The sequence below is a fragment of the Protopterus annectens genome, chromosome 11.part0 (assembly GCF_019279795.1).
Source record: "Protopterus annectens isolate FY-2018-M chromosome 11.part0, PAN1.0, whole genome shotgun sequence".
NCBI classification, from domain to species: domain Eukaryota; kingdom Metazoa; phylum Chordata; order Ceratodontiformes; family Protopteridae; genus Protopterus; species Protopterus annectens.
This window is the reverse complement of record NC_056745.1, coordinates 1,255,327,617-1,255,354,219: the sequence shown is the minus strand read 5'-3', so window position 1 is coordinate 1,255,354,219 and position 26,603 is coordinate 1,255,327,617. Positions and strand designations below refer to the sequence as shown.

Here is a 26,603-nt window from a genome sequence, read left to right as displayed (position 1 = left end):
CTAGAGAAATTTACCCTTGTTAGTGTTAGCTCAGTTTCTGATGGTTAGTATAAGCCATGCTATGATCTTAAACTCTGCAGTATACTCAGACAGCGGAGTTAAGGCTGAAGCCCTGCTGGAGACTTACCTTGTATCCCGGTGGACAAACTGAACCTGCATTATTCCAGGTACCAGTTACACACATCTAGTAAGACATATCATCTGCCCAGGAAGATTTCTCCCACTGGATAGTGGCATATCAACATGTCTGAAATGGGAGTAAAATGCACAGTCGAGATGCTCTCAATCTCTCAGAAGGCATGCTTCTCATATTAATGTGAACTAGCTACTCAGATTTGTGCACAGTAAAATAAATCAGACACAGCACTCTCCAAGAAGTGACCTTAAAATATTTAATTTATTCAAACACAGATTTACCAGTTTAGGCTTGGGATGATTCTGACATTGCTTGCTTGATTATGTCTACCTGTGGGTTAGAACTAGGATCTACCACTGTCTTTATGTCTTGCTTCGACAGCCTTGGTCAGCTCATTTCCAGAATTGTCAGATCCTATGGACTGTTCTGCTTCCAGCTGTTTTAAAGGAGGCCTTGATCACACAGACTCTCAAGAATTACATTCTGATTTCAGAGCTCACTATGACACTGTTAGTAAACTAATTCAAATGGCTAATGGCTTGTGGTTAGCAATCACTTGTTTGAGTAGTTGATGATTCGTTGTGGCCAAAACTCATCTGTTCTATTTCATCTTGATCCTCACTGATCTATATGCTGTTTTTATACAGTTAACTAACAGACCTTATTGGAAAGCCTGAGTACCTACTGTGGGACATCTTTCATAGTCCCTGATTGTGCTTAACCCCCCCCCCACACCAAGCATATTCAGATGGTGGTTTCTGGTGTTGACACATCTACGGCCTCCTTTCTGAGTTGAGGTGTTCCACAGAATTCAGTACTTGTCCCACTTCCGTTTACCATGTACACATGCTGTCACCTGCAGATTTTATCAGATGGGAAGATTAATGGCATCAATGTTAAGCAGAAAATGCTCAGAATTGTCTCTCCTTCCCTAAGGACCACACTGCTTCTGAATTTGAGGGTTCTATGGAAGGCATCCTATTAAATCCACATCAAAACTAGCTAACACTCAAACCATCCAAAACCATCACTGTAGCCTTTCATGTCATGTGTAGAGCAACCACTACTACTGTCTGTGAGACTCCTATCATTTATAGGAGTTATAACCTGAAGTTTGAGTTTAAGGTGAATACCCTTGAGGTGAACTTCAATGGACACTTCAGATCCAGATCTCAGCTGCTGAGAAGTCTTGTTAACATCCTCTGAGGAATGTCACTTAGGTTAAGCACCTTATTCCATCAGATGACTTGCCAATGTTCAGAGCCTTGGTATCATTCATACAATTTATGTAACACTTTACCTGAGGCTCACTATCAGTGATGCTTACCAGTTACAGCAGCTACAGAAATCCTCCAAAACATATCACTTTTCGCCCAAAGATGGACTCCAATACAATCAAAGCAAAAGATCCTACTTCCAAAATGGACTAGACATTATCTTAAATGTTAATAACAATAGCCTTGCTACATATTTCCTCACAAAGACACTCTAATTTACATCTTGGTGATATATGCCAAAAAACAAATTAGTAGATACAGAACTCAAAATGCTTCTACAATTCCGAGATGAAGCCAGATGTATATGAAAAACTAACCCATCCCCCAGTAATAAACAATAATACACTCAATTCAGAACTCCAAATCTTTTCTAAACAGACAATAAGGTGGCATAAAAACCAACACATGAAAAAATAAAAAAAAACTCAGATAGTTCTGGAAAGAAAACAATTGACTAAAAAGAAGGAAATTCCAGACAAACCCACATAATATGAAATCTGCATTCCCACCATCTGACCTTATCTCAGAATATACCAGCCTTCCTCAAACCATCCTCCTCTGCCACAGCCAATGCAAACCTCCTCTACATTTCAGTTTTATTTTAAACATATCAAAACAAACAACCTAGAACATTTTCTTCAATAAGTAAGAACTAAGTCCCCTTGGATCAAATTACTTCAATTTCTGGTTTATATGCTACAGCAAGGATTACCACTCAATAACTCTCCAACACACATTCGAGTCTTTCTTGCACAAAATACTGTGCTGGACATCTGGAAAGTAGCTATAAAAAAGTAAATCCCCAAACAAACCACACCAAAACCTCTCAATAAAGTCCAATCTCTACTCTCCTCATAGCAGGAAAAAAGTACAGTTGTGTACCTACCATAAATGTAGATGTTCGAGTGTATTCACTGTTGCAGTCATTACTCTTGGGTTATCCTGCTGGCAGGCTACCCGCAGTCGGACAGAATTCTAAAGTCTAGGTCTGGCGTCGGTTGCTGTCGCCTCTTCACTGACGTCAGTGCGCCAGGGGTATAAAAGATGCAGCTGATGCCATTTTCTTCAGTTTTTCTTGCCCCAGATGTCAGGTGACCTCAAATTGGTAGGCTGAAAAAATATGCCAATAAGTATGCATGCACAAAAATAACATTTCCTTCATCTACAAGCAAATACACCACATAGGTTGTATAGTATAGAGAAGCACAGATAAGTCCCAGCAAAGAAAAGGGGGATGGTGGGTGGGTAACCTGGACTGCAACAGTGAATACACTCGAACATCTACATTTATGGTAGGTACACAACTGTACTATGTTCATCGTGTTTCACTGTAGCAGTCATTAATCTTGGGTTGAATCCCAAAGTTGAGGATGGGTGGCTGGGCTAAATAGGATTAGGAGAGGCTATGAGGCCCTGCAGAACTGCAGTGGCAAAGCCTGTTCTGGATTTAGAGTAAAGAGGTAAGTGGTAGTGCTTTGTGAAAGTGTGCACTGAACTCCAAGTTGCAGCCTCTAAGATGTCTTTGGTTGGTACTCCTCTAAGGAAGGCTGCTGAAGTGGCTGCTGCTCTGGTAGAATGAGGCCTAAATGCCCTTAGGCACTGATTTGCCATGTTGAAATTAGCAGAAACAGATGCAATGGTTTTTCCATTTAGAAATAGTCTGTTTTGAGATAGCCTTTCCTTGCGATCCTGCAGCATATGACACTAAAAGTTGCTCAGTCTTTCTGAAAGCTTTAGTTCTGTCCAAGTAGAAGCGTAACTGCCTGTGTATGCCCAAAGAATGCAGAATTTTCTCACCCTTGTTCTTTGGGTTTGGATAAAAGGTAGGCAAGTGAATGGTTTGGTTGAGGGCCACACTGGACACCACCTTAGGCATAAATGTTGGGTTTGTCCACAGAGAAACCCTGTCTGGATGAAAAATGATAAAAGGTTCCACAGCCATGAGTGCTTGTAACTCCGAGACTCGTCTTGCAGAGGTTATTGCTAGGAGCAGAGCTGTTTTCCAGGATAAGAATTTTATATCAGCTGTTGAGGCTGGCTCAAAAGGAGGCAGTGTGAGTTTTTCCAAAACATAATTGAGGTCCCATGCCGGAATTGGTGCTCTCCTTGGAGGCCTGATGTTTTTGGCCCCTCTGAGGTACTGCCTTATTAAAGGATGAGAAAAGATAGGTGGTTCCGTATTGTAATGGGCTGAAATGGCAGAGGCATAAATCTTAATTGATGAGAAAGAAAGGCCTTTGTTCAGCATCTCAGTTAGGCATTGTAAAATCTGAGGGATATCTGGTACATGTTTTCAATGCCTTGTTCCTGGTTCCAAGCACAGAATCTCTTCCATTTTTCTGCATAAGATTTTCTGGTACTGGGCCTTCTGGCCTCCAAGATAACATCCATAACAGATTTTGAAAGAGGAGTGTTCTGAATGGCTACATTATCCGCCATGCTGCCAGATTTAAGGTCCTGAGTTGGCTGTGCAGGACCCGATTGTTTTGTTGAGTCAGCAAGTGAGAAGTTTGAGGCAATATCCATGCTGGACCTTGAGGCAAGCTCTTTAGGATTGGGTACCAGTGCTGGTATGGCCAGTCTGGTGCAATCAGTATCATTTTTGGCTTCTCTTGTCTGACCTTTAGGAGTACCCTGGGAAGGAGAGGCAGTGGAGGAAAGGCATATACTGTTAGATGTTTCCAGCTGAAGAATAGGGCGTCCACTCTCCATGCTTGCTTGTTATAAATCCTTGTGCAAAATCTCTGCAATTGGCAGTTGTGAGGGGAGGCAAATAGATCTATATCTGGGCATCCCCATTTCCTTGTTATCATGCTGAAGACTTGTGGATCCAGTTTATATTTGTGGGGATCCATGAGGTTTCTGCTTAGTTCGTCTGCCAGAGTATTTGTTTTTCCTGGCAGGAATTGTGCTTGCAGGTGAACTTGATAAGCCAATGCTGTGTCACATAAGGTCATTGCTTGTCTGCAGAGGGGGTAGGAATGTGTACCTCCTTGCTTGTTTATGTCCCACATGACTGTAGTATTGTCTGTCTTTATCAGTAGCTGTCCTGGTTGAAGTAGATCCTTGAAAGCTGTCAGGGCATGTTGAACAGCTAGCATCTCTTTTTGATTGATTTGATTGATGTGAAGATGCATCTGGCTTGCAGGCCATGTGCCCTGAATATATTTTCCTGCCATATGGGCCCCCCAGGCATAATCTGATGCATCCATTGTCAGTGTCTGTCTGGCTGTGGGTAAACTGAATGGCAGACCTTTGTTGTGGTGACAGGCCTCTGCCCACCATCGAAACTCCTGCTGCAGGCGGGGAATGAGTGTAATTACTGTCTCCAGGCTGTGGCAATGCGGAGTCCAAACACGTTTTAGACACGACTGTAGTTTCCTCATATGCAGTCTGGCATATGGAATTAGTAGAATGCAAGATGCCATGAAACCCAAGGCCTGCAGGATTTTCCTTGCAGATAAGTGGGTTTTTGTTGCCAATTTTTTGAAGTAAGAAGTCAGTTGTTTTTGTTTGTCTGGCGTGAGATAAGCCATCTGGGCAGTTGTATTTAAGCTTGCACCCAGGAATATTATCTCTTGAGAGGGCACTAGTTTTGATTTCTTTTCGTTTACTGTGTACCCTAGGCCAATTAGTAATCTTTTTACAAACGCCATATGCTTTAGAAGAATGTCTTTGTTCTCTGCTTGAATAAGGCAGTCGTCCAAGTAGGGATATATTTGAATTCCTCTTTGTCTGCAAAACGCAATTACTGGTGCCAGCATTTTGTGAAGACCCTGGGTGCAGTAGATAAGCCAAAGGGCAGTGCAGAGAATTGGTAGTGCATTGAGCCAGCTATGAATCTGAGGCATCTTTTGCAAGATTGTCTGATTTGGACATGCAGGTATGCCTCTTTTAGGTCCAAAGTTACGAGCCAAGCCTTCCTGCCCAGCATGGGCAGTAGCTGCTGTAGAGTCAACATCTTGAATTTTGGAACTTCCAGAAACGCATTTGGTATAGACGGGTCCAGTATTGGTCTCCAGGTTTTGTCCTTTCTGGGCACTAAGAAAAGTCTGGAGTAAAATCCTTGCCCCTGCTCTTCTTATGGTACTTGTTGAATGGCCCTCATGTCCATGAGGGCTGTAATTTGCTTTTGTGCCTCCGTCCATTGATTGTGTGGCAGGTCTGGCATACCTTTTGACCTTGGTAGGGTGTGAAAATGGAACCTGTAGTCTTGGGACACTATGTTCAAGACCCATTTGTCTTGGGTAACCATTTGCCAATTTGATGAAAAAAGTGCTAGTTTTCCCCCTAAGAGGGCTGCCAAAAGAAAAGTGCTTGGTTCTGGCAGAGGAAAGTCATTGGAACTGTTTCCTGTAAGGTTGTGATTTGTCTTCTCCACTTTTGGAGGTAGGAGCACCCCATTGTTTAGGCCTGTATGAGCCTTAGGGCTGAGATCTGCCTCTAGGACACCTGTATCTGCCTCTTTGTGGTCTGTCTGACACTGGAAAGGACCAGTTTTTAGAAGGCCAGTTTCTGCTAAATCTGGGTGGCTGTACCTGTAAGAAATCCTTAACTGTCTGCATGGATTTTGCTTTATCCTCCATTTTTTTCAACACCTCTTCTGCTTTAGTACCAAACAAAGTATCATGCTGTAAAGGAGCATCTAATAATTTTGCTTTAACATGATCAGGCAGATTCTGTTCCTTTAACAAAGCATGCCTTCTAATAACATAACCTGTAACAGCAGCCCTGCAAGAGGCCTCCAGTGAATCATAACCACATTGCAAAGTATGCTTTCCCACTTGTTCAGCTGCATGTAATAAATCAAGACGTTATGTACTCACCATAACGTTCGATGTATGTAGTCCATCTCACTTCACATTCTTACCCATGGGTTCGGAGCCGAATATCGGCTCCGACTCGGCCGATTCTACTAGCTCGAAGTCTCTCATTGGCTGGGCCAAGTGGGTAACCTATGGTGCACTGCTCTATGTCCCCAGATCTAGTTTGCTGCGAAAATCATTTGTACTCCATACACACATCACATCCATATAAAAAAATAAAGTAATCAAAGGGACTCTATAGATGGCAACCTAACCTCCAAATCTTCCAGGAAGGGGGAAGGTGGAAGGGTAAGTAAGAATGTGAGGCGAGATGGAGTACATACATCGAAAGTTAAGGTGAGTACATAACTTCTTGATGTTATGTAGTCCTATCTCGCCTACATTCTTACCCGTGGGACAGCGTCCCTAGCACCTACATCCTGGGTGACTCATAGGAAAATACTCCTGAGAACTGTGGAGCCAAAGGAAGACCTGCCCCTGGAGACCACGTCCAATTTGTAATGAGAAACGAAGGTGTAAGGAGAAGCCCAAGTAGCTGCAGCACATATATCATCCATTGACAATCTAGCTTGATAGGCTGTGGATGTAGAGACAGCCCGAGTGGAATGTGCCTCGACTGGAAAAGGCAAATTTTTACCTCCTGCCTGATAGATGAAAGAGATACAACTGGCTATCCATCTAGACAGCGTGACCTTGGATACTGGAGAACCCATTCGGTTTTCCAAAAAGGAGACAAAGAGTTGGTCAGATTTTCGGATATCTTTTGTCCGGTGTAGATAGAAGCGTAATTGTCTATGCACATCCAGTTGGTGAAATCTAAATTCTGCCTTGTTGGAAAAGTGGGGAAAGTAAACAGGCAACTCAATGGACTGATTCATGTTAGACACGGAAGCCACTTTAGGAAGGAACGAGAGGTTTGGTCTAAGAGAGACCCTATCTTTATGGAAGATTAAATATGGGGGTTTGATGGAGAGGGCTTGAATTTCCAAAACCCGCCTCACTGAAGTGACTGCTGTTTAGAATGATGTTTTCCATGTCAAGAATTTTAATTCACAGGTAGCTGCAGGCTCAAATGGTGGTAAAGTAAGGGCTTGTAGAACAAAATTGAGATCCCAGGGCATGATAGGTTCGGACAATGGGGGACGAAGCAGCACAGTACTTTTAAGGAATGCTTTGCATAGTCTGTGTGCCATAAGACTAGGTTCATTCACTATGTGGAAATTAGATATCGCTGCCAGCTGAACTTTGATGGTGGCTGATGCGGACCCCTGATAGAAAAGCGTAGACAAGAACTCCAGAACTGAATCTACTGGGGCTGTGTATGGATCAATGCCTCTGGTATGGGCCCAGAGAACCTTTTCCATTTACTAGAATAAATCTTTCTAGTGGATGGCTTATGAGAGGACGATAATATATGGACCACATCCGGTAAGAAATTATGACTTCTGACTAACGATGGAAGTGGAGTAGCCAGGCTGTCAACCGGAGGGTCATCAGAGAGGGGTGGAACTGTCCCGACATGTGTGTCAGTAAATCTGGTTGAGGGTTCAGAATCCAAGGAGTGTCCACAATGTATGGTTGAAGAAAGGGGAACCAGACTTGACGAGGCCAGTGTGGGGCAATCAGAATCATTCTGCTTCCCAAGGATTGCGCTTTCTCAATCACCCTTGACAGCAGGGGAAACGGAGGGAAAGTATAAAGTAGACCGGAGGGCCAGTCGTGGACCAGAGCGTCCCTGGGTGATTCCCCCTGTGGGGGGATCAGCGTGAAGTAGTTGCTCCATTTCGCATCGAGAGGGCTGGCATAAAGGTCGCAGCAAGGCTGACCCCATCTGCTGAAGATTCGCTCTGCAACCAGGCGATTCAGGGACCACTCGTAAGGCATAAGGATAGCTCTGCTTAGCCTGTCCACTATTACGTTGGACTTCCCTGGAATGTGCATTGCCACCAGAAACCGTTGGGAAGCTAATGCCCAATGCCACACTCGCATAGCCTCTCTGCACAGAGTGTAAGACCGGTTTCCTCCTTGCTTGTTGAGATACCACACTACTGACATGTTGTCCGAGTGCATCGCAATAGTCCTGAGAGGAAGAACTTCTTGAAGTGCCTGCAACGCAAGAAGCACTGCTCTCATCTCCAGGATGTTTATATGCAAATGTATCTCGTGTTCCTGCCACGTGCCTTGGACTGTCCTGCCGAGATAATGCCCCCCACCCCAATCTGGGAGGCATCCGTGGTCACCGTGGCAACAGGGACGGGTGGAACGAAGGACTTTCCCCCGTTCAAATTGTTGGTGCACAGCCACCAATGGAGGTCCTGCTTGCACCTGTTCGTGAGTAAGATGGGATGAGATAATGGGAGTCTTTGGAGGGACCATTGGACAAAGAGGAGCCATTGAAGAAGTCTCATGTGTAATCTCGCTAGATGGACCAACATGACAGTTGCTGCCATGGTCCCTAGGAGTTGGAGAACCAGTCTTGCCTTCGTTTGTCTCAGGGGCATCAGCATGTGTATTTGTTGTTGTAATACTGTGATCCTTTCTTGTGGTAAGAATGCTTGCATTTGAATGGTGTCTAAATCTGCTCCTATAAAGGTGACACGCTGTGAGGGCAATAAAGGCAGATTTTTCCCAGTTTATTTTTATGCCCAACTGGTGACATAGACTGATGGTAGCGTCCCTGGTCTGAACTAGTTGATGCCTGGTGGAGGCGGTAAGGAGCCAGTCGTCCAGGTATGGAAACCCCTGGAATCCCTGATGTCTCAAGTGAGCAGTCACCACCGCCATACATTTGGTGAACACCCTGGGGGCTGTGGTGAGACCAAAGGGCAGGGCTCGAAACTGGAAGTGACTGGCTCCCAGCCGGAAGCGTAGGTGACTCCTGGATGCTCTGTCCATTTTTACATGGTAGTAAGCATCCTTGAGGTCGATGGAGCACATCCATACCTCCTCTCCCAACAATGGGAGAATCGATTGTGGTGTGACCATATGGAACTTAGACTTGTGTACATGATTGTTGAGTTGACTGAGATCTAGTATGGGTCTCAAGTCACCTGTTCTTTTCGGCATCAAAAAGAATGTTGAGTAAGTCCCTAATCTGATCTGGTCTGAGGGGACTCATTGGATGGCTCCTTTTTCTAGCAACTGCGAGACCTCTGAGGCTGCTTGATCCCTTTGACTGGGTGGAACGTCTGGGATTTTTCTGATTGGCGGGAGTACTGAAGAGAATGGAATGAGGTAACCTCTGGAAATTATCCGTAATACACATCGGTCTTGAGTAATGCTCTCCCAGGCTTCCGGGTATAAGGAAATTCGACCCCCGACTGGCTCAGGATAAGCACAGTCGGGCACGCCCTCAGGAGTGAGAGTATGGAGAGCCACGGAAGGAGTCGCAGTCTCCAGAGTTGCGGGGGCCCCCCTCTGCCTCTAGAGCGACATCTCCCTGAATACCCCCCCCCCGCCTCTGGAAGGGGGTTCACCTTGTGTGGCAGGAAAAAACCTCTGTGATTTCTTGAACCACATCTCCCCCTCCCCCCCCGCTGGGCCTTGGGATAAGGCCTAGAAGGAAGGGAAAAACGGAACCCTACGGCAGACAGGGTCTTTCCCTCTTGCTCGCACCTGGTGAGGGTGTCTTTTACTTTGGTCCCAAACAAGGAGGAACCGTCAAATGGGGCGTCAGTGAAGGAAGACTTGAAGGCCTCCGTAAAGTGACACAGGCACAGCCAGGCTTGCCTTCTAAGGGCGACCTCTGAGCTTGCTGCCCTACTCGCTCCCTCGGCTGCATACGAAATGAGCCGCATAGACGAGTTAGCAATGGAGTTGAGGGTAGAGACCTGGGCGTTAACCGTTTGAGCCACCGCCTCAGGTACGTTACCCGCAAGAGCATCTCCCAACTCTTTGAGGAGATCTCTCTGGAGCCGAGTGAAATGAGACAGATAATTCAGCGACCGTAAAGTGAAGGTTGCTGAAGATAGGGTACGCTTCCCGTACCGATCCATGGTCCTAGACTCCTTGTTAGGAGGATGGACGGATGAAGAAGACTCTGCTACTTCTTTCTGGGTGGCTGCCGCCACCACCATGGCATCCACAGGGACTCCTTTTCACAGAAACTCTTTGCCCTGGCGGGTGGAAAGGAATTTGTTGGGATGCCTGGGCACGGGCTCCACAGAATAGTACAGTTTTGTACCTACCATAAATGTAGATGTTCGAGTGTATACCCAGCTGCAGTCATCACACTTGGGTTATCCTGCCATCAGGCAGTCCCGCAGTCGGCCGGAATTCCAAAGTCTTGGTCTGGCGTCGGTTGCTGTCGCTTCTTCCCTGACGTCAGAGCGCCAGAGGTATATCAGAGGCATCCGACGCAATTTTCTTCAGTTTTTCTTGCCCCAGATGTCAGGTGCCCCTAATAGGTAGGCAAAATTATATATATATATACATATATACATATAGCTATATGAAAAAATAAAACAAAAGCCTTAGGCACAAGCAAATACACCACAGAGAAAGTATAGAATAGAGTGGTAGAGATAAGTTCAGCTAGTTCAGAGGGGATGGAGAGATGGTAACCTGGACTGCAGCAGGGTATACACTTAACATCTACATTTATGGTAGGTACAAAACTGTACTATGTTCATCGTGTTACCCTGCTGCAGTAATCACACTTGGGTAGAATCCCAAAGCTAAGGATGGGAGGTGGAGTCAAACAGGGTTAGAGGAGGCTAGAAGGCCCTGCAAAACTGCAGTGGCGAAGCCAGCTCTAGTTTTACAGTAAAATGGTAAGTGGTAATGTTTGGTGAAGGTGTGTACTGTACTCCAAGTTGCAACTTCCAGAATATCCTTGGTTGGCACCCCCCTGAGGAAGGCTGTAGATGTAGCTGCTGCCCTGGTAGAGTGGGGCCTTATGGTAGCAGGAACTGGTTTTCCATGGTGGGTGTAGCAGAATGGTCTGTTTTGAGATAGCCTTTCCTTGTGATGCTGTAGCATAGGATACAAAAAGCTGGTCCGATTTTCTGAAAACCTTAGTTTTATCCAAGTAGTAACGTAGCTGCCTGTGAATGTCCAAGGAATGCAGGAGTCTTTCTCCTTTGTTTTGTGGATTTGGAAAGAAGGTGGGTAAATGGATGGTTTGATTTAGAGCCACACTGGATACCACCTTAGGCATAAAGGAGGGGTTAGTTCGTAAAGAAACTCTGTCTTGATGAAAAATGAGGAAAGGCTCTACTGCCATTAGTGCCTGAAGCTCTGAAACTCTTCTAGCTGAAGTAATTGCTAGCAGCAGGGCAGTCTTCCATGATACAAACTTTAAGTCAGCTGAGAAGGCTGGCTCAAAAGGAGGTAGCGTGAGTTTTTCCAGAACAAAGTTGAGGTCCCAAGTAGGTGTTGGTGCTCTCCTGGGAGGCCTAATGTTTTTGGCCCCTCTGAGAAACTGCCTTAGGAGTGGATGTGAAAATAAGGGAGGATCCGTGTTGTAGTGAGCAGAAATAGCTGAGGCGTGGATTTTAATAGATGAAAAAGAAAGCCCTTTGTGTAACATCTCAGTTAAATATTGCAGAATCTGAGGTATGTCTGGCTGAAGGGTATTTTGGCCTTTAGCTTGGTTCCAGACGCAAAACCTTTTCCATTTGTCTGAGTAGGCTTTCCTGGTGCTGGGCCTCCTGGCCTCCAGAATAACATCCATAACAGCTTGTGAGAGAGGAGCTGGCTGATTGCTTAGGTGATTTGCCATGCAGCCAAGTTTAAGGTTTTGAGCTGGCTGTGTAGAATCTGATTGTCTTGCTGTGTGAGCAGGTGGGTAATTTGTGGTAGAATCCATGGTGGGCCCTGGGCCATATTCCTTAATAGTGGGTACCAGTGCTGGCGTGGCCAGTCTGGGGCAATGAGTATCATTCGGGGTCTCTCCATCCTGACTTTCAGTAGCACCTTTGTGAGAGGGGGTAATGGAGGAAAGGCATATACTGTTAGCATTTTCCCACTGAATGAGAGTGCGTCCACTTTCCAAGCTTGATGGTGATGAGTCCTTGTGCAAAATTTTGTTAGCTGATAGTTTTGAGGGCTGACAAACAGGTCTATGTCTGGGAGCCCCCATTTTTGAGCTACCACTGCGAATACTTGTGGATCTAGTTTCCACTCGTGGGGATCCATGATGTTTCTGCTTAGGTCGTCTGCCAATGTGTTCTTTTTTCCTGGCAGGAATTGAGCTTGTAATTGAACTTGGTAAGCAAGTGCTGTGTTCCACAAGGTCATTGCTTGCCTGCATAGAGGGTAGGAGTGTGTGCCCCCTTGTTTGTTTATGTACCACATTACTGTAGTGTTGTCTGTCCTTATGATAAGCTGTCCTGGATGTAAGAGGTCCTTGAAGGCTGTCAGAGCATTTTGTACAGCTAACATTTCTTTTTGATTGATGTGCAGATTCCTTTGATCTGCAGTCCATATGCCTTGAACGCACCGTCCTGCCATATGTGCCCCCCAGGCATAGTCCGATACATCTGTTGTTATACTTTGCCCGGCTGGGGGCAGGGTGAAAGGCTGACCCTTGTTGAGGTGACATGCCTGTGACCACCATAGGAACTCCTGTTGAAGGCAGGGAATGAGAAGTATCATTGTTTCCAAGCTGTGGTTGTGTTGAGTCCATACGCTTTTTAGGTACCATTGTAATTTCCTCATATGCAGTTTTGCAAATGGTATTGGTAGTATGCAATATGCCATGACGCCCAAGGCCTGCAGAATTTTTCTTGCAGGGAGTTGGGTCTTTGTTGCCATTGTTCTGAAGTATTGAGTTAATTGTAGTTGTTTGTCTGGCGTCAGATAAGCCATCTGGGCCGTTGTATTCAAGCTGGCACCCAGGAATGTCATATTTTGTGAGGGCACTAGTTTTGATTTCTTTTCATTTACTGTGTACCCTAGGCAACTTAGAAGATGTTTTACAAAAGCTAGGTGTAAGAGAATGTCCTTGCTTTCTGCTTGGATGAGACAGTCATCCAGGTATGGGTATATTTGAATTCCTCTTTGTCTGCAGTATGCAATTACTGGTGCCAGGCATTTTGTGAAGACCCTGGGCACAGTAGATAAGCCAAAGGACAGTGCAGAGAATTGGTAATGGGTTGAACCTGCAATGAAACAGAGGTATCGTCTGCAATTTTGTCTGATAGGGACATGCAGATATGCCTCCTTGAGGTCCAACGTTACTAGCCAAGCTTTCTTGCCCAACATGGGAAGAAGCTGTTGTAGTGTTTGCATCTTGAATTTGGGTACTTGCAAGAAGGTGTTTAAAACTGAAAGGTCCAGAATGGGTCTCCAAGCATTGTCCTTTCTGGGGACTAGAAAGAGCCTTGACTAAAATCCTTGGCCTTGCTCCTATCTAGGTACCAGATGAATGGCTCTCATGTCCATGAGAGCTGTAATTTGTTTTTGTGCCTCTGCCCATTGATTTTGTGGCAGGTTTGGCATTCCTTTTATCCTTGGCAAGGTGTGGAAATGGAATCTGTATCCATGTGAGATAATGTCTAGGACCCATTTGTCCTTTGTGACGATGTGCCAGTTGTCTGCAAAATGTGCTAATTTTCCTCCCAAGGGAGCTGCCAAGAGAGTTTTGCTTGGCAGTTTGAGGTTTAAGTCATTGTGTTTGCCTTCTAGCAGTTTGGGACCTGTCTTCTCCTCCCTTCTGTGTTGCAGTGCCCCATTGGCGAGGTTTGTAAGGAATTTGTGCTTGTCCTCTGCCCCTTGGGCAGCTGTATTTACCCCTCTGTGGTCTGTCAGAAGCTGGAAAGGACCAATTTTTTGTTGGCCAATTTCTGCTGAAGCGTGGGGGCTATACCTGTAAGAAATCTTTGACTGTCTGCATAGATTTTGCCTTATCCTCCATTTTCTTTAAAACCTCCTCTGCTTTAACCCCAAATAAGACATCCTGCTGTAAGGGTGCATCCAGTAACTTTGCTTTAACATGATCAGGCAGAGTTTGTTCCTTTAACCAAGCATGCCTACGTATAACAGATCCAGTAACAGCTGCTCTAGAGGAAGCTTCCAAGGCATCAAAACCACATTGTAAAGTATGTTTGCCCACATGTTCAGCTGCATGCAACAGATCTTGCATTTCCTTGAATTCAGACTGTTGAGGGTGCGTGCCCATCTTTTGTTTTATTCGAGACATTAGGAATTGCTTGTATTTAAGCATGTGAAATTGACAATTTCGTGCTCTCATAGCTAGAGCAGCTGAGGTGTAAACCTTCTTCCCCCACCTATCTAGTGCTCTGGAGTTCCTTTCTGAGGGTACAGGATTTTTAGCCATAGAAGCCTTAGCCCCTTTGAGACCCTGGGAGATTGTCTCTGGGTCAGCAACAGGGCTTTTGTATAGGAATTTGTGTGAGTCAGGCACTCTATAGTATCTGTCAGGTTTGGCTGGAGCAGGAGGCAGAGAATCTGGATTTAGACTAGATTCTAAGAAAACATCATCCACAATGTCCAAAACTGGGGGGATAGCAAGTGGTCTGTGCTGGGGGAGTAAAAGAAACTCTCGGAGCCTTTTCTTTGAATCGGAGTAGTCCTGACCTTCCCAGTGGAAATGTTCCCTCATGGTATGTAAGGTTTCCCCAAAGGAATAATCTTCAGGGGGAGAAGCTGAGGGGATGGAGTCTTCAGCATCAGAATCTTCATAAGGGGGAAAGGTGTAATCTTGTTCCTCAGAGGAGCCTGAGGAAACAGACACTTGATCAGAGAAGACATAATCCTCCTCTTGTCTAGGCCTTTTGTCGGGGGGGAGACCCCTGATCAAAGAAATCAAATCTTCAGCCATTTTAAGCATCTATTTCTTAGGCATAGGGCCTTGACCTTTAGACTGAAGTGTAGGCTTTTTTGGTTTTAGAGGAGTCTTAAGCTTATCAAAAGATTTTATGGTGAGAGTAGTCAGTCTGAAGACATCTTCAGAAACCGAAGGTGTTTCTACAGCACCGGCTTCCCCTACTGCAATGTCGTCGGTAGGGCCTAAAGAAAATGGCTGCGTCGGCCTAGAACTCTCTGCTGGGGGATCCGGAGCGGTCAGGAGATCCAATGCAGCGGTAGCCAGGGGCTGCGTAGGCGCCTCACTGAAAACCGGAGAACCGGCGACTGGCCCAGTCGAGGCCTCGGAGTCTGGCTTGGATCTAGGCTGCCTGTCTTTATCTTTGTGTTTTTTATGCACGCCGGTAGTCGGCTGCTCCGACGGCATAGTGTAATTAAATTTTCTACCGAAGTAGTGTCGTGCGAAATCAAAGCGTCGCTTTATAGTTCGCTTATTGAACCTAGCACAAAACCGACAACCAGTGACGTCGTGGTCTGGGCCTAGGCAAGGTATACAAAATGAATGAAAGTCCTTATGAGGTATTTGCTTCCCACAAGAAATGCAATTGTTAACTTTTTCTGACATCGGACTGAGGCAAGAAAAGGTTCCCCAATGGGGTACTTAGCTTTGAAGACTTCGGACTGAAACTCGATTCGAAAATCTCAGGTGTCGGCCAACCGGCACTTGCGAACTGCTTCTACTTCGAGCACCGCGGCAAGAAAGACTGGAGAAAATGGCGTTGGATGCCTCTGATATACCCCTGGCACTCTGATGTCAGGGAAGAAGCGACAGCAACCGACGCCGGACCAAGACTTTGGAACTCCGGCCGACTGCGGGACCGCCTGACAGCAGGATAATCCAAATGTGATGACTGCAGCAGGGTAACATGATGAACATCGGGTTTTTCCCACACTCTTCAACAAATGAGGTCAAGAAGTTCGTCGAAGGGTGGAGACACCCAGGAGGTAGAGGGTTGAGCGCCAAAAGACTTAAGGAATACTGACTCCTCCTCGGAAGGAGCTTTGGAAGGACAATCACCTCTTTGTTTCAGTATCTCCAGGATATCGGAGAAGGAAACATCATCACAGGATGACTTGGGGGACCCTTCCTATTCCTCAAGGTCAGTATCAGAGGTGAGAGACTCATCCTGGGAGTCTATATGCTTCCTCTTGCACAATTTCTTACTAGGAGGCTCCTCAGGCAAGGACTCCGGGAGACACTCAGAAAGTTGGGGACCGCTCGTGGGGGTATCCTTAGGGCCTGGTGCTCTACTGTCCGTGGATGGGTGGGTATCAGAGGCTCTCACCAGGGTGGTGCGGGACAGAATGACCGACCCGGGTGATGTAGCCGACGATCTGGCCAGCGTGCTCCGCATGGCCTCGAAGGCCGGTCCCCCCGAGTCCGAGGACCGACTGGCCTCCGAGGCCACGACCGGGGTCCCACGAGCCGATGCACCGAGAGGGAGACTCGGAACTGACAAATGTCCTGAAGTATCCCCCTCGGGCCCGACGGAAGAGACCGGAGTTCCAAACCTGTGGACGAAACAGACATGGTCGGAGCAGAGGTCGGCACCGATAGACCTGGAGGGGGTATCAGAGCCGGCGCAGGAACATCACTCGGAGCGGAGCATACCAGCTCCAACGACAAGGATGTGCTTGGAGGAGGAATCATCAAAATGGTCATAGGAACTGGCTCCAGAGCAGAGTAGGTCGGAGCTGAGAACAATTTAGCCAACACCGGCGACTGCAGAAGCTTCTGCACCACCCTATCAACATCCAAATCAGAAAGCCTGGAGGATTTGGAGGAGAGTGATGGGGATTGAGATCTCTTTTCAGGTGAACCATGTCTCACACTGGGCGACCGTCTCCGAATAGGTTCAAGGATAATAGGAGCCAACGCCGATTCAGTTAGCACCGATACCTCCTGCGGCCCCGAGGACAGTGGAGCCGAGGAGGCAGAATCTAATACAGTAATCTTCTCTGGAGGCTCCGAAGTGGCAGATGGAGCTGGAGACCTTTTCTTAGCCTTGGAAGCTTTGGATTTAGACTGAGGACTGGAAGCTGAGTCTATAGCTTCTTCAAACGATGGTTTTAGAAGTCCCTTTAGGATTAATTTATTTTTCCTCACCTGGAGCATCCTAGGACTGAACGCGTGGCAAAAGCTACACGACTCCTGTAAATGGATGGCTCCAAGGCAGTAAACACACACAGAGTGTCCATCCGTGATGGACATTTTATATCCACACTTGGAACATTTTTTAAAGCCAGAAGGCTTATGCTCTTTTTGATCCTTAGACATCTTACAACTAGCATTAAGCAAAACTACCTAGACACAAATCACAAAAGGGCGGGAACAACACTCAAGTAGAAACACAGGAAAATACTCTACTCAACACAATCTAAGAACCTCTAACTGAAACGGTTCTGTTAAAGGACACAAAGACCAACACAATCACACTAAAGTTCAACTAACAATAGAGGGGAGGACTAGTTCCTCTAAGTAAAACGGGCCTAGCCCGCTGGAACAGTTAGGGATACCAACAAAAACACAGCAACAGCAACAAGAATAGCTATCAAAATAGCTTTTTGGGTATGAAAAACCAAATTTATGTAAGAGAAATAGCAAAAAAGAAGGTACTTAGCCACAGCCAAGCTAGACCACGTCCGAGCTACGCAAACGAGATCTGGGGACATGGAGCAGTGCAAAATGGGATACCCACTTGGCCCAGCCAATGAGAGATTTCGAGCTAGTAAAATTGGCCGAGTCGGAGCCGATATTCGGCTCCGAACCCACGGGTAAGAATGTAGGCGAGATAGGACTACATAACATCCTGCATTTCCTTGTTCTCTGAACATTCAGTATTTGTCAACAATTTCTGTTTAAGCAGTGACATTAAATATTGCTGATATTTAAGCATATGAAACTGACAATTTAAAGCCCTTACAGCCAAGGTAGCAGAAGTGTAAACTTTTTCCCCATCTGTCCAGAGCCCTAGAATCCCTATCAGAGGGGACAGGGTTTTTTGCAGTGGAAGCTTTGACCCCTTTGGGACCCTGAGATATAGTTTCTGGGTCAGCAGCGGGGTTTTTATATAGGAATTTATGAGAATCCGGGACCCTGTAGTATCTGTCTGGCTTAGCAGGTGCAGGGGGTAAAGAGTCAGGGGACAGGCCGGACTCTGAAAATACATCATCTACATTGTCTAGAACATGTGGAATAGCAAGGGGCCTGTGCTGAGGAAGAAGCAGAAAGTCTCTGAGCCTTTTCTTAGATTCAGAATAATCTTGGCTCGCCCAGTGGAAATGCTCCCTCATGGTATGCAGGGTTTCCCCAAAAGAATAATTCTCAGGAGGAAAGGCTGAAGGGATAGATTCTTCAGCATCAGAGTCCTCATAGGGAAGCATGAAATAATCCTGTTCATGTCTCTTGCCTAGGCCTCTTATATGGAGGGAGGTGGGAACCCCTGATCAAAGTAATTGGGTCTTTGGCCAGTTTAAGCATCTGTTTTGTAGGCATGGAAGTCTGAGTAGGAGAATGCTGTACTTGTTTCTTTGTCTTTAGAGCTTCTTTAGCCTTTGTCTTTGAAGCTGTAGATGGCTTAACATATAGTTGTGTAGGTCTGAAGACACCCTCAGAAGCCGATGCCTGCTCAGCAGCTCCAGATCCATCTGAGGGAATGATTTCCGAGTGTCCAATACCTTGAGTTTCCAGAGGCCCAGTTGGCTCCACGTGGGGGTCGGAAGCGGCCTGTGGCTCTGAGGTAGCGGGCGCCAGGGGCTGTGAAAGTGCCTCACTGAGAACCGGCGACTGGCCTAACGGAGGCCTCGTTATCGGTTTTGGACCTCGGATGCCTATCCTTTTCCTTGTCCTTGCATTTTTTGTAAACTCCGGTCATCGGCTGTTCCGATGGCATTATATAATTAAATCTTTGGCCAAAGTAATGAAATGCAAAATTGAACCGACGCTTAACAGTGTGTTGGTTAAATCTAGCACAAAACCGACAGCTAGCAATGTTGTGATCAGGGCCTAGGCAAGGAATACAGTAAGAGTGAAAATCCTTATGGGGTATTTGCTTCCCACAAGAAATAAACTTTTTCTGACATCGGTCTGGAGCAAGAAAAAAGTTTCCCCAACGGGGTACTTCGCTTTAATGAAGACTTTGGTTCTGAAATTCGGATTTGAAAATCTCAGGAGTCGGCTGACTGGCACTTGCGAACTGCTTTTGCTTCGGGCACCGCGCGGCAAGAAAGACTGAAGAAAATGGCGTTGGCTGCATCTTTTATACCCCTGGCGCACTGACGTCAGGGAAGAGGCGACAGCAACCGACGCCGGACCTAGACTTTGGAATTCTGGCCGACTGCAGGGTAGCCTGCCAGCAGAATAACCCAAGAGTAATGACTGCAACAGTGAAACATGATGAACATCTTTACAGAAATAATCTGTGCATGACTGACAATACACAAGCACTTAATTTCCTCTAAGTAAAGATTTGTTATTTGTATGGCAATGATAGCAAAACAGTCAACTAACTCCTCTTTTTGGACCAATAACATTTTTCATATCAAGGCACCCAGAACAGCAATAAGAAAAGGCATTCTTCTATACAACTGGAATATGGCCTCCCCTTAAGTTGCATCTGCATCAAAAAGTAACTTCACACATATCCAAGCAAGCACCAACAAAATATGCAGATTTACAACACCCTCTCCCAAACAGGAACACCACTGTAAAACACTAGAAAGAGCCACCTGGCTCTCACTAAAACCAAGACTTGACCTTCTGTTAGGATCATAGCTATTTAAACTGCAAAATAATTAAGCATCTTCACCCTTAGCAGCAAAACCTACTACACAAGCAACCCTCCTACAGCTTCAGAAACCAGACTCACACAACTCTCATTACAACCCCCTAGAATAAAACTCCACTGCCATACTACGGTTTCTCCCTACTAGGACTTAAACTCTGCAACTCTATCCCTTCCCCATATCAAAGATGCATTATCCTACCCAAAATTCTGTACACAGCTAAAAGACCATATCTACAAACTTGCCTGATGGCAATGCCACCCACGGCCTCATTGTCTGTTAGTAAACTATATTAATTCATCGAAGGTTCACTTCAGCAAACCTTTCTTCATCAAATGTTTATTTTGGTGAACGTTTATTATTCACGAAAAATTTACACAGGAAAGGAAGCTGTTGGCCAGCAGCACAAACTTGCCCTTTTCCCCACTGTAGTGCGATCTCGGGGATGGTATATATAGTTAGGGGGCATTATGGGGCACAGCCCCCACATTGGGGGGGGGTAGGGGTGAAGGCCCCACTTTGGTGGGTTTTACATATTGTGGTGTCTGTTCTGGTGTTGTTTTTGGCCAAGTGCTTAGTTTCCCTGTTTAATTTTTTTTCCCGATGAGAACGTTCATCGAAATGAACGTTTCATGGTTAGGGTTCAATGAAGTGAACCTTTAATGAATTAATATAGACCCTTTCTGCACACCTCATGTCATATTACTTTTCACTAACTTAAATGTCACTTCTTTACATCTTCCTAGTCTTCTTTCCCAGGCTGAGACTAAAACTGGGAAATTGTGTCTAGTTTTTTACTCTGGTCATCAAATTATAAATAAATAAAATGTTACCACTAGGTTAATGGCTGGAGTTCCTAGGTATCTTCATACAACTTCTGCTATGCAGTCTTTATACTGGATCTTTGTCAAACAAAAGAGCACTTTATAACTCCTGTTGGTTCTCAAAGCTCAACACATTCTCCTTATCTTAAGGAACCCTCTCTGTTCCTTATCTGCCTTCTCAACATCTCTGCTTGGATACCTTGGGCTGCTAAAAATTGTAGGTTGCGGCTTTAATTGTCAGGCCTTTATTTGTTCTCTTTTTCAGGCCACTGACTAATGGAATTGTTATCTTCGTAGCTTATGGAATGTGCAACTCTGGACAGCTTTAGCAATTACCTCATGATGTACACCCTTCAATGCAACTTATTGGGAACACTTCTATTTTCAGCATTATTAATCCATGAGTATTAAACATTTACCTATTGCAGCTTTTATCAATTGACTATGTCCTGTTTTATCATTTTACACATTTTACAATTTCATTTTCTATATTATGCCTATTGCATGACTGAACTCCAGGGTCACTTTAAACATCAAGAAAATAAATACTCCTTCTGCATAAACCTCCATTTGAGCAATGTACATTCTAGAAAAATGCACATTATGAGTCAAGTTATGTCTATCAAACATTCTACATGCAAAGGATTGTACAGAATATCCATAAGCTTATAGGTACACTGACAAAAACTGAAATTCAACAAGACAGTAGTTCAAGGAAGTCTCTCCTTTATGAAACACTGGCAAAAACGAAACGGTTATCCAATGAGTAGGTCACTTGTAAAATGCAGAAGGAAACACGAAACAGAGTACAAATCCAACAGCTTCTTTAATCCGACTCCACACACTAAGCGCTTTCACTATACAAATGGCATCTTCAGAGTGAGTAGCAACCATAAAATAACTCATTAAATACACATGTCCATTAATCAATCAAGCATAAATTAATACAACCACACTTTTCTTAAAGCAAAACACACTTCATACATCATATTCAACCTGAATATGGCCCTGTCCCCTGAACAAATAAAACTAATATCTACAACATAAAAGCCTTTACTAGAAATTAAAAATAATTGTTTGTTATAAAATATTTGTTATAAAAATTGAACATAGATTGCATATTTAAATTTTAGCAGCTCTTAATCTCAATACTGGTCCTAAAGATATATGCTCATTTAGACCAGGTGAAGTTGTTGCATCTAAAATCACTTGCCATTTATACTCTAAGAATTCGACTTCCAATTTGGCATCACCACCTCTGTCAATTTGAACAACCCTGTCCATCACAAAAAATAAAAATTTCTTGAAATTTATGCACTTAGTACTGTGGACATACAAGGCATTATGGCGGTCTTTGATTCTTAAAGCTCTTACGTGCTCTACTATCCATTCCCTCAACCTATGTGTAGTCTTTCCTACATAAAAACTAGTGCAGGAAGTACACGTAGCTAGGTATACCACTTTGGAGGTGTTACAATTGCACCTACCTGGACATTTAATGCTCCTGTTGTAACTCGGGACACTAACATAGGGTCCATCATTAATAAATCTGCAGGACTTACAAGTCCCACATTTATTCATCCTAGAGAAGATGTTGTTTCGAGGCCTCTGCCCCTCCAAATATTCTTTTAGATTTCTTCCCCTTGAAATTACAATCCTAGGATACAAATCCAAATGGCTTTTAAGTTCAGTCAAAACTTGTATCCCATATTGTCCTAATAGTGTCCACTTTATCATTTGTTTGACTACTGTATTTCAAAATCAAAACCCTGGAATCAAAGTTATTTATGTGACTTCTGGTTTATAATTCAATACTTCTCCCTTTTAATATAAGGTGGAAAATTAGTCTCCCTTTTACCAATTAACTTCATTGCTCATTTTTATCAATATTTTAGGGGGTATCCCCTATCTAAGAACATCCCTATCAATGTGTGTAACTCTTGTTTACAAACTTCGCTGTCACTAATGAAACGTGATAACCTTACCATTTGCCCCTTTACAATACTCATACGTTGATGGCAACTATTGAAATGGAGCAATGAGTTACTATAAGTCTCTTTTCTATAAATATTGCTCTGTAACCCTTGTGCAGTTTTACTTAACTTAATATCAAGAAATTCTATCATTTGGCTATCCCATTTACTTGTGAATTTAGGAAAAGGGTGGTGCTGTTAAGATATTCAACAAAGTTTGCTGCTTCAACACTGTTGCCTCTCCAAAGTATCAGAACATCATCTAGAAATCGATTGTAAAGAACAATCTTATCTCTGTATGGTGAATGAAATACAAATTCATCTTCCCAATGGAGTAAGACCAAATTGGCAAAACTGGAGGCACTTTCTGCCCCCATTGCCACTCCAGAAACCTGATGATAGATGTTCCCCTCAATTGACAATTATTTTGAGCACTGTGTCCATTAGTGCTACCATCAGATTTATTTTATCACTTGTTAACTGGCCAATTTTTACCAAGCTTTCTATAAAATAATTTATACCTTCATCTTGTGGTATAGCTGTAAAAAAGATTGACCACATCTATGGTTAAAAATGTCCAATCTAAATCTTCACCATTTAGTGTGGATAATCTTTCAAGACAATGCCACGAATCTTTTAAAATATGTGGAATCCCAGCCACTACCCGCTGGATGCCTTTGTCCACAAAAGCAGCAATAGGTTCAATCTTGGAACCTCTACTAGAAACAATAGCTATAAATGGGGGAATCATTCAAGTTTTTGTGGATTTTGGAAATCCCAAAAACTACGGGTGTGACTGGATGCTCCACATTCAAAAAATTAAACTCATCAGGGTTTAAAGTCCCCTGAAACAAAGCATCTAGCAAAAATAGGTCAATCTTATGGTATGCTATATGAAGTTCATTTCTAGAAACACGTGAATAGGTGGTGGGGTCATCAAGAATGTCTTGCATTTTAGAAATATAATCAAATTGTGACATAATGACCGCCCCACTACCCTTGTCAGGTTTCATAATTCTTAAATCAGTAGAACATGCCAATTCAAACAATGCATTCCTTTCATCTCTAGTGAAGTTATCACCATAGTGACAATCTTGCTTTCTTTTAATAACATTTCGTGTACTTCTAATAGTTGCTTTTTCAAATACCATAACATCCCTAGAAAATGGTGGCATAAAAGTACTCTTTCTTGTTAAACCACTGAGATTCACATTACTAGTCACATCACCTCGCTCCCTGAAAAAAAAGACTTAGATTTAACTATCTGGCATATAATCTTACATTTGTGAATACATCAACAATATTAGAATGAAATTCTGGAACAAATGCACCCTCCTGCCTAGGCTGACTTCAGTCATGCAGTCATAGTTCTGGTTAGGATGACAACAGCTGTTCTACAGTATCAAAAAGTGATTTACATTGGTTAAAGCACTTTAACAAATGAAAACCTGGTACAGATTAATTGAATCTTGCAGTAGTACCTTCACACGTATCTATCAAGACTTCGACTCGTTTGAAAATCCCTAAACGAAGAAGCTTCTCCCGGGCTTCATGACATTTTTTCATTACCTAGAATGAAACAAAATGAAAAAAAATAATATAAATATATGGATTACTGATTTAATCTCAGCCCTAAAACAACAGAATACTATGAACTTTTCAGTGGTAGTAAAATTCCTTAGCTGAAATTTGATTGGTGTAAAGTTCCTGCAAGCAGCTGTACAATTAAGTTAAAGCTCTAACAACTAAAAAACTACCATGAAAACTATCCAAAGCAGAAAATAAGGTGGGGATAAAACCCCACTCCCACCCCAGTTCAGGAAGCTCTGTCAGACTCCCGTTTACTATTTCTTTGGAGCTCACCCTCTGTCCCCTGTACCTCAACTTATTAACTGAGAAGTCAGAGCAGGTTGCAGAAAGTTAAAAGAAACGTCCAAAAGCAGCAGCCTAAGCAAAACTGATGTAAACAATGCTAAAATGGTCACAGAAAACATCACCACATAGTATTAAAATGCCTTTTTTCAGCTGTATCGTGAAGACATATAGAAACATGATGCAGCATTTGTCTGAGTTAATGTTAAACATTACTGCAAGGATACACCTAATCTTACAGAAGTATCTTGTGAAGTACAAGTAACTTTTGCTACCCCTCCCTTCTTTTTGCTTGTGTCTGATTTAAGCATGGCTCTGATCCACAGTCGATAACAGTTCCAAAATGTAAAGCCTAAAGCAGACACTATTCCAAATATAATGTAAGAAAAAAATCAAAGCAATCATTAATACAGTTTGTGGATAGGGGTGCCACATTAATTATTTGCCCTTTTCTTCAGGGATTGAAGGTTTTGTAAAGACCAGAACAATGTATCCCATGAGAAAAGTGTAAAGCTTTACAACTTTTTTCTTTTACTTTTTATACTTTATAAACTTTTTGTCTTTATATACAACGAATGTGTGTGTGTGTGTGTGTGTGTGTGTGTGTGTGTGTGCCCCCCTTACAAAGCACACACTATCACAAAGTAGTGAGCAAGGGCTATTAGCAGGTCACTGAGTTGGGGAACAGGCCACACCGACACTTAAATTACAGCATAAATAAGTATTTTTTAGAAATACTGAAAGAAAGGACAAAACAGATGTGCCCTGCTTCAGCCCAACAAAATCCCCCAGATAAAAAAGGAAGTTGACCCAGACAAATGGAGTGCTAAACAGTAATGCAAATAACATTTATAGTGGTGCTATAGAACGTCTGATGTAAAAAGGGTGGCATTTCTTTTCATGGAGTGTTTTTGTTAAGTTGTACCCCATTGCGTTAAGAACAGAAAGATCCCTGGCCTGTTAGTGACAGCAAGCTTGTTTAATGAGCTATTGAACAAAATGCAATATGAAAAAATGGCTGTGACAAATCCGGTCAGAGAGCATGTTTACTCCTTGTGGAAGGGGACTTGGTGTCCAGAGCAATGGTTCTGGGAAACCGAATTAACCACAGAGAAAGATGAAATTGCTCCTGTCAGAGGAATCCAGAGAGCACTATCAAAAATGGAGTTAAAGGTACTTGCTCGGCATTTCAGTTAAACACAAAAAAAGAAATTATGTACTCACCATAACGTTCCATCTGAGTAGGTAACTTAATTTGTCAGCAACCTGTGGGTATCAGATCCGACCTGGATCCAAGCCGGCAGCTTTCCAAGCTAGAGATCCGAGCTCCAAGTTCCTCCCCGTACCCATAATGCCCTGCCACCTTCTTCCAATCCCCAGATCGCGTTTGCCCATCTACATAATCTCACCATGACAAAGCAACAACCTGGAGAATCTTAACCTAAGGATTAACAAATGACCTGGTTAAACCATCCTAGTGATTAGGAAACCAAAGAACCAGATTAGGGGGAAGGAGGGAGGGTCGGTTGCTGACAAATGAAGTTACCTACTCAGATGGAATGTTATGGTGAGTACATAACTTCTTTATCTGAAGTAGGGAACTTCATTTGATCATCAACCTGTGGGACAGAGTCCCCAGCTACCAAAAAACTTGGGAGGTCCTCAAGGAAGGATATTCCGGAGCACTGCAGAGCCAAAAGCCGCCCTTCCTCTAGACACCAAATCCAATTTATAGTGAGAGATAAAGGTATGAGAGGATGCCCAAGTAGCCACAGAACAAATGTCATCCAAGGGAATTCTTGACCAGAATGCAGTTGATGTAGCCATAGAACGGGTAGAGTGAGCGTGAACCCCAGTAGGTTCTGGCAGGCCAGATAGTTTATATATGAACAAAATGCAATTTGAAATCCATCTGGCCAGAGTCACCTTCGACACAGACTTACCCAAGAAGGGTTTAGCAAAAGAGACAAATAGCTGATCAGACTTGCAGAAGGCCGCTGTTCTGTGTAAATAAAACCATAACTGCCTATGAACACCTAACAAATGAAGTTTGTACTCCCCTTTGTTTTGATAATTAGGGA

At 43.9% G+C, this 26,603-nt stretch overlaps 1 protein-coding gene across 1 annotated transcript in view; it reads right to left on the bottom strand.

Annotated features, from left to right (window-relative positions):
* Nucleotides 1-26,603, bottom strand: part of SAMM50 (SAMM50 sorting and assembly machinery component) — a 1,314,985-nt gene that overhangs the window by 1,056,887 nt on the left and 231,495 nt on the right. The window contains exon 4 of the mRNA XM_044088615.1: nt 24,132-24,219. Coding sequence (XP_043944550.1) covers nt 24,132-24,219 — 88 coding nt within the window. The remainder of the gene's footprint in view (nt 1-24,131; nt 24,220-26,603) is intronic.